At 34.3% G+C, this 8,665-nt stretch overlaps 2 protein-coding genes across 2 annotated transcripts; both read right to left on the minus strand.

Moving 5' to 3' along the window:
• Window positions 1-298: 298 nt before the first annotated feature.
• LOC137818200 (dirigent protein 22) lies at window positions 299-1,034 on the minus strand. Its single transcript, XM_068621474.2, has one exon. It carries the CDS (start codon window positions 998-1,000, stop codon window positions 431-433), a length of 570 nt encoding a protein of 189 aa, XP_068477575.1. The 5' UTR covers window positions 1,001-1,034; the 3' UTR covers window positions 299-430.
• Window positions 1,035-6,434: 5,400 nt separating this feature from the next.
• LOC137814531 (uncharacterized) lies at window positions 6,435-6,899 on the minus strand. The gene has a single exon (XM_068617324.1). The coding sequence runs from the start codon at window positions 6,897-6,899 to the stop codon at window positions 6,435-6,437; it is 465 nt and encodes a 154-aa protein (XP_068473425.1).
• Window positions 6,900-8,665: the final 1,766 nt, after the last annotated feature.

Raw genomic sequence — 8,665 nt, forward strand, 5'->3', positions numbered from 1 at the left:
TACTATATGAATGATTGTCTTCTAAGTCTTCTATAAACACATAAAAACTTTTACAAAATCAAAACTAGTTTTTTTATAAACTAAATTTACCCTATATATAAAATAAATATTCTTTCATATTTTTTAAATGTATAAAAACTAAATTTAAGAAGTACACAAATATTATTGATTATTTACATTTTTCCACACAAAAGTTTACCTTTTATATCCATTATTTATATACCGTACATATATACTAATACTTTTGCCAAACTCAACCATTATGAATTGTATTTCATGCATATCAAGATTCTTAAACTTGCTCAAACATGATTTTATTCCATGGTACCTCAAAAGAGGAAACATAAATAGAAACAGAGTGGCACACTACAGCCTTTTTGAAGAACAACAACAATGATCAAACTCCTTAACATCCTATAAAACACAACAATTAGTGGTAAACGTAGACGTTGTACTCAATTGTGTTGTTCCTCGTTTGGGGATCAAAAGACAGAGTCCTGGACTCAACAAAGCCCCTGGCAAATCTGAAAACACCACTGCCACCAACCACAGGCATCTCCCTCACCTTCTGAGCAATGGGACTTCTCCCCACGAACGTGATGGTGCTACCATTGTACTTCCCTTCGGTCAACACAAAGTTCGTAATCACCAAAAGGGCAAACTCCTTTTGTGATGTGGAGGAGTACAACCCTTCAGCACTTCCCACAACCTTTGAGTACAACTCGGGTCCTAGGGTCAACACGTTGTCGAATACTCCCACCGAACCGAAGGTGGTGGTTGTGCTGTACTTTGGTTGTGGTGGAATGATTCTAACCGAGGAGGGGTTGCTTCCACTGAAGATTTCGTGCCAATAGAACCTGAAGTGGCTAAGAGTGTGCTTCTTCTTGTAGCTTAAGGACTTAGGGTCTACTGAGCCCACGAAACCTGTTTCTTTCTCTCCTGAGATGGAGAGGACATAGCAGGAGATGAGAAGGAACGATAAGAGGAATTTGGTAGCCATGGTTTTGGTGGTTAGAGGAAGTGGTGGAGTACATGAAGAGAGCAATGAATACAAGAATTTATAATGTAGGAAGAAATGGAGTAGGTGTGCTTTGAGCTTCTCTTGCATGAGAGATTAATTAACCTAACACCTTAGTTGTAGGAGACTTGAGTGAAGACAATTTGATAATATTTTGGGGTTTATTAATAATAATACAAAGTTGCTAAATAAAAATACAAAGTTCCATCTTTTTGAATGAATAAGCTCATAAAGGAGAAAAAGACATGTTACTACCAAAATCTTTAAATCTTTTAAATCTTTAAACTTTGACTGCGAGAATGTCATTTATCTAACGATATATAGTTTAAGAGTGATGATATGTTAAATATCCTACACCATATTATAACTCTAGAAAAAGAATAATTTTTTTTACTGAAGTTTGAACACGTGTGAAGAGAGAATAATTTTAAAATTAGTGTTGAAATTTTCAAAGCTTTGCATGATTGAATTTTTTTTTTATCAAAATAGAACATTTTTAGAATTATACTATATCACATCACAGAATTATACCATATCACATCACAATTGTAAATTATTGATGTTTTTTCAACGTGTAGTTCTCAAAATAATATATTTTTAAAAAAATTGTATTGTGTCACATACAGTTGAAAACGGACATTTTTTACAATAGAATTACTAAAATAACGTTTTCCATAGCTTAATAGAACGTTGTAATATATTTTCCAAACTATATAAACTTTATTTGTTTTGGCTTTTATGGGACATAGTGGTCAGAAAAACTATAAAAGGGACGATGCTTGTCTTAGAATATGAAGTCGTCGCGAAGACAATTGACAAACAGCGCCTCTTATGTTTGATTAGTGTCATTATTTTGCTTTTTTTCTAAACAAATAAGAAATACTATATATGAACATGGACAGCGTCGTGTTTGGTTGTTGCAATGTAATTATTTAATGGATTTACACTTGTGTATATGTAAGTTGGATTATTATAATAACCGACCACGCATTTGCCACCACGATATTATCGGAAAATATGCATGTTGAAGAGAGTTTGAAGCTTTTAGAGAGAGGAAGAGAATTGAGAAAGGGTAGGTGGGAGACACAATTCGGTTTTGTGTTTATTAGATAATTTAGAAGACTATTTAGTGAGAATTTCTTTCTAATGTAGGAATAACAAGATTAAAGATTTAAATTGTGATTTTAGTTCTTATATTTTTAAATGTGTGATTATTTTTATGTTAGTAAGAAGATTGAAGAGTAAATTACTATTTTAGTTCTTTAAATTGTAATGGTAGTCCTTCATAATAAGAAAATATTAAATAAATTCTTGAAATTAAATTATTGTCTTGTATTTCTTTATAAGTACAACTCACTATCATTATAGTTTCTAATTTTTAATGTTCATCGCGCCATTAAGGGACCTAGTAAAAGATTTCAATTCAATAATTTATTTGACATTTTTCTAAACTTATAAAGTGCTACGGCAACACCTCACAACTTTAGAAACTAGCTTAAAAAAAAAACTTTAGAAACTAAAGTCGTTTACTTAAGAATAACTATTAGTAAATATATCTTATATAGAATAATCATGATGTAAAAAGTAAGTTATTTTTAGTTTTTTACTCAATTGTTGAATTATAGCTTTTTAATATTTTGGTTATTCATGTCTATACTTATTGAAATTAAATTACAATGTCATTATTTCATATTAATGTTTTTATTAATATAATCATATCATCGTCATTATTATTATTATTTATTATGATCTAATAAATAAGTAAGCCTTTATTTCAATTTTTATTATTATATTCAAAAGTTTAGATAGTCAGACGAGGGAAGTGAAGTTAACTTTATCAGTATGCATAAAGATTAAAAATTAATTAAAGTTGTATGATCAATTTAAAATCTACCGTATTCTTACAAATTTCGTGTAATTTTCTAATATCTAATTGTTCATACTAATATCGAATAATAAAAGTTCACTTTATCTTATTAAGTGAATGTCGCCACCAAAGTTTGATTTTAATAATCAGTAAACGCAGCGTGCTTTGGCTACAATCAAAAGCTTGCCAACAAAATAGTAGTCAAAATTATGTGACAATGTCTTCTTAAGTGTTTTTTTCCAAGAGAAAAAATTACTATAAGTTTAAATTAATTGAGATACAATTTTTTTTAAAAAAAATCTTTAAAAAAATATAAAAAATATTTTGCAATCTTTTTACTTGTGGAAACTATGAAAGACTATTTTTTGTATTCTGCCGATGGAGAAACTCATAATTTAGAGATATATGTTAATTACCCCTTCATAATAATCAAACACACTATAATATAAATTAGAATTGCCACCTTGGTCTTGATTAATTTATTTATTTTTAAAAAAACAGCTTTACTTTTTCCTTTTTTAAACATCAATTATTTATTTCACGTTCTCTCTGGTGTACGTTAAGATTTTCAAATCAGAGGTAGTTGGTTTAATGTTAAATAAATTGTTTGTGTGCTTTAAAAAATTAAATTTTAGATGAACAAGTCTTTTCAGATCAAAATGACGTAAATGAGTAAAAATCAATACTATATCATGCAATAAAATTTAACGTGATGATCGAATTATAATTTAAATTTGAGTTATTGATTTACTCATTAAGTTCCACTGTTACGCAAACCTACCAACTAATATTCTTAGTCTTATTTCTTTGAAAAAAAAGGTGTTTAGTTTTTTTTTATTGACACCAAATTCATTCCCATTATTATTCTAGAAGCATACCAGAGCTATATTTCCACGAAATTAATAAACACTCAGAAGTGAATATTTCCACAAGACCAACAATGACATATCTAAAACTTTGACTAGGATTATTTTGTTGTTAAATTGCCATTTAACCATTATTTCTTTATAAAATTTAAATTAATCATTCTACTTTTAAAATGTTTAATTCAATCTTTTAAGTTTTTGTAGAAATCAATGTAACTAACCCTTCTGTCTAAATTCAGCGACTCATAAAGTAAAACTTAATAAATTTATATTTTGTTCAAGTTTAATCACCTCTAAATGACGAACACTTAACGACAATTATAAAGTTGTTAATATAACTATTTGATAATTTATTTATCAATATTCCAAATTTAAAAAATTTAAAAATTGCAAGTAACGACAGTTTTGTTTTGGGGAAAACGTACAATTTAGAAACCAACATTCAATAATTTAGTATTAAAAAATAAATTATTATAATAAAACGGCGAACACTTCTCTCTTTGTCTTGAGGGTATTCTTCTAACACTTCTTAACCTCCTTCTGGTCAGATTTGATAGTGATCACAGTTCCCTCCAGGGAAGGCAGCTTCATCTTCATGTGCCTCGTAGAGGCTATCGCTCCAATCCTGTTTAAAGCAGGTCTATCCAAGAGTATGTTATAAGCTGATGGAGCGTTAACAACAAGATACCTGATGTTTGCAGTGCGTGAAGTTGTGTCATCTTTGAAGGTCCTCCTCAGCTCTATGTGTCCACACACTTCTACCTGGTCTCCAGCGAAACCATACAAGCAACCAATATAATATAAATATGGCCTTAAACGAGAGGGGGGTGAATTGTTTAAGAGGGATTTTCGTAAACTTTGAAGGTATAATGAAAATCAATGCTGAATTACAGAGAAAAGAATCAAGGAAACAAATACCCAAAACTATTTTAAGATGATATCAGAAAAACAATTGGTTGTTTTGTCGAAACAATCAGTTGTTTTTATCAGCAGTTTATGAAAACAACTTAAAACAGATATATGTGAGATCAGGGAAAGAGAGAATCACATAAATAGATTTATACTGGTTCACTCTTACACCAAGAGCTACATCCAGTCCCCAGAAACCACTGGGTAATCCACTATGCAATCAAAACCAAATTACACACATCACACACCAAAGTAGTGACACCTTGAACCCCTCAAGAAACACACTACCTTTGGCAAACCACACCAAGAATGTTGATCTTGAACACCTCAAGAACACACAACACTCCTTGGCAACACAACTACGGAAATACAGTAATCAAGGAAGAAGGGAATAGAATACACCTGGGTATTACAAAGCTTAAAGTTCAGAATTACAACCCAATCCTATTCCACAAACTTAAGAATGATCCAAAGCTCTTTCAAATCTTGGAAAAAATGTTTTGATAAACTCTTTCTCTTACATCAAGATTAGGAGCGTAAAACCACCTTTATATAGACCAACCAAGTGGTCAAAAACATTTAATAAAGGAGCCAAGTTAGTTAGGATCATTTAAAACATATTAAAACCACTTAACAAAATTTTGTTAAGGTTTTCAAGAAAACAATCGATTGTTTTGTCGAAACAATCGATTGATTTGGTTTGACAGCAAAGTCAACCAAGTCAAACAACTTTCAACCTTTTTCAAAAACTACTAAGGTAAAACAATCTGTTGTTTCAAACAACATGTTGAAATTTTTACAGAATTTTAGAAAACACATCTTTTCAAAAGGTTAAAGATTCAAATGAACTTGGATCATCTTAAGGAGTGAATTAACAAGTTTCAAACAACTATACAACACACACACACAAACCCAGCAACAAGGTCTTCAAGCTTTCCTCTTGGATTTGGAGACATCAAAGCATCTTGTTCAACAGTTGTGCCATCTTTGAAGGTCCTCCTCAGCTCTATGTGTCCACACACTTCTACCTGGTCTCCAGCGAAACCATACAAGCAACCGGTATAAGGTCGCAACTGGTCTGGAGACAACTGCAGCTTATTGAAGGTCAACCAGAACATCACATCGACCGAACTTCCCTGGTCCACGAGGATGCGATGCACCCTTCTTCCTGCTGTCACTACCGAAATCACCACTGGATCATTGTCATGCGTGAAACAATGTCCTGGTAATCGGCCTTGGTGATGACGAGGTCGACATCGGGAGTCTGATATGCCTCTTGAACTACTATTGGGCCCCATCACCTCTCGCGCATACTTCTTCTGCTGGGAGGCGGTCCATCCTCCTCTTGAGAACCTTCCAGAGATGTGTTGATCTCACCATGAATGGGCACCTCGTGCCCCTGATCGCCTCCCGGGGTTGCTGATGCCTGAGCCCCCTACAGCTCTTGGAGGTAGTCCTTTAAGAAGCTGTTCTTTACTAGTTCATCCTACTGGTACCCAAGTGACAAACAGTTGCGTATGGCGTGGCCATAGGCTTGGTGGAATTCACACCAAGTGTTCTTGTTGGGCCCCAACTTTTTGTCAGTCTTTCGGGGTGTCTTTAGCCTTTCCGCTATGTTAGGAATAGCGATCAACTCCTTCAACTCTACTCGAAAATTATTCCAGGGGGGCGCATCCTCCCTTGTGCGTGGCCTAGTTTGGGGCTTCCTGGCCTCGTAGGGTTGCTGCTTCCCCGAGGCCTTCTTCTCTATCGTCGCCTCATGCACCCTCATGGGTTAAGGTTGACCTGTTGCTCGAGGTCGGATGGGACCAACGCTACTGCGTTTCTCTGTGACCTGATCTTCCGCGACGATGTGTGCTATAGCCTGACGCCTGATCTTGCAAAACGTCTTCGGGCAATATCTAATCAGTGAGTCGCTGAAGGGCCCTGACAGCACTCCTTTGGTGAAGGCATGCACTGTCATGGCTTCATCCTTGGTGTTTACCCTCAGCACTTGGACCTCGAACCTGTTTAAGAACTCTTTCAAGGACTCTCCTTGGTATTGCTTTATGTCAAAGACATCGTAAGAGATTGCAGGGGGAGCCCTGCTGATAAGGTATTGTTCTCTGAACAGCGTTGAGAATTGGTTGAAAGAAGTAATGTGTTCGTTAGGGAGACTGGCAAACCATTCCAATGTTACGTCTGTGAACGTGCTCATAAATAGCTTGTAGTACACAGTATCATAACCTCCTGATACCATCATCTGGGTGTGGAACGCTATGAGGTAAGACTTTGGGTCCTCTACACCTGTGAATGTGACCTTCGGTGATGGAGATCAAGCTCAAGTGGACATGGAGGCCAATCAACAAGATCAAGAAGAGGTAGAGGCTCAAATGGAGGACGCCCATGGAGGTTAAAGCCCACCTCAAAGGCTTACAAGAAGCATGTTCAAAGCTTTAGGAGCTAGGGGACGTTTATTTACTCTTTTTGTAATTTCTTTGGTTGAAGGTGCTTAGAGGGAAACATTAGAAACCTCTATTGTTAAAGCATCTTTTAGTCTTTAGTTAGGAGTCTTAGGAGGGGGGTGCGTTAGTAGATAGGTGTAGGAGTAAATAAGGAGGTGCCAAAGTGAGAGAAGAGATCACACCTTCCTCATGTCTTGGTTTAGGCGCCGGTTCTAGTAGCTTTTAGGAGGGAATTTTGAATTCTTTTAGTTTGATTTTCAGCACCTCTAGGCTATAAATATAGGTGCTGCCCTTGTACATTTCAGATTTGAATTTTAATTAGAGAAACTATACTCAATTTTTGAAAGAGCATTGGAGAGCTTTGTGTCTTCTTCACTAGTCTTATCTTGATGGTTCAATGGTTACCTCAAGTGGCGGCTTGCACACTTATCTAGGAGTCTCCATCCTCCTAGTGGCGTGATCATCCAACCATTCCTCCATCTTCATGAGCTTTCTCTTCTCCTTCCTTCCTTCTCTTTTTATGTTCATTCCATAGCTTGTTCCTTTGAAATTCTGTTCGGTTCCTTTGGTGTTTTTGCTGTTTTTGTTTCTGTTTTATGTTTTTGCCGATTCATTCTTACTTCTTTTTCATTTCTAGCTTTTATGTTCGGTACATTTCAATTCTAAGCCATTTTGTTCGGTGCATTTGCTTTTCTTTCCAACTTAATCGGTTCAATTTGACAATAATTGGAACTTCCATATGAGTTTGTGTTTTGGCACTAGTTTTGGTGAGTTCTTGTTCATAGAAACTTGATCCAATTCTATGATAAAGTGCCTATCTCATAACCAACTCAAGATGATTCCTAAGAATGTCAAGAATCATTCTAATTGTGCTAGTGGAATCACATCATGTGGTATCAAGAGTTTAGGTGTGTTCTTGTTTAATTTTTGAGTTGTGTAGCACTTTAATTTCAAGAGCTCTTTAATTTTTCTTGCAATTTATGATTCTGTTTTTAGGCTTATTTGAGTTTGCTTGCTGTTTTAATTCTTTTGCCTATCATATGTTTGAGTATTTTCCTTTTTGAATCCATACAAGTTTTGTCCTAGTCTTGTTTTTCCATAATTGTCATCACTTCTTGTAGTACTTTTGTTGATTTTATTGTTTCTTGCTTTAGTGTCATATAATTTTGCTGAAGTTTGATTTTGATCCTTTGTGCATTTTCTGTTTTAGATTGAGTTCATGCTTGTATTCTAGACCTATACAAGTTCATACACATCATTTTCCATTATGTCTTTGCTAGTTCATAATTCTGTTTTTCATTCCTATTAGGATTCCTCTGTTTTTCTGAAAAGTGCTTACTGTTTTTCCTTATTGCAATTGATTTACTCTCTGGAAAATTCTGAAATTCTGGATTTGTGTTATTCAAAGTGTTATAAAAGCATAGAAAAAAGAATTACTCAAAAATTCAAAGTACACAAAAAATGATAAATAAAATACAAAAAGTGTACAATTCTGCCGAAAAAAATACGGTAATCTGGCAGCGATTTTGAAAAATTTATCTCAATTAATTGGCTTACTGTT

The sequence above is a fragment of the Phaseolus vulgaris genome, chromosome 10, assembly GCF_051622355.1.
Source record: "Phaseolus vulgaris cultivar YP4 chromosome 10, ASM5162235v1, whole genome shotgun sequence".
In the NCBI taxonomy this organism is placed as follows: domain Eukaryota; kingdom Viridiplantae; phylum Streptophyta; class Magnoliopsida; order Fabales; family Fabaceae; genus Phaseolus; species Phaseolus vulgaris.

What these genes read in the sequence shown, in the direction of transcription:
- LOC137818200 (XM_068621474.2), bottom strand. Translation starts at nt 1,000, where the DNA reads ATGGCTACCAAATTCCTCTTATCGTTCCTTCTCATCTCCTGCTATGTC.
- LOC137814531 (XM_068617324.1), bottom strand. Translation starts at nt 6,899, where the DNA reads ATGGTATCAGGAGGTTATGATACTGTGTACTACAAGCTATTTATGAGC.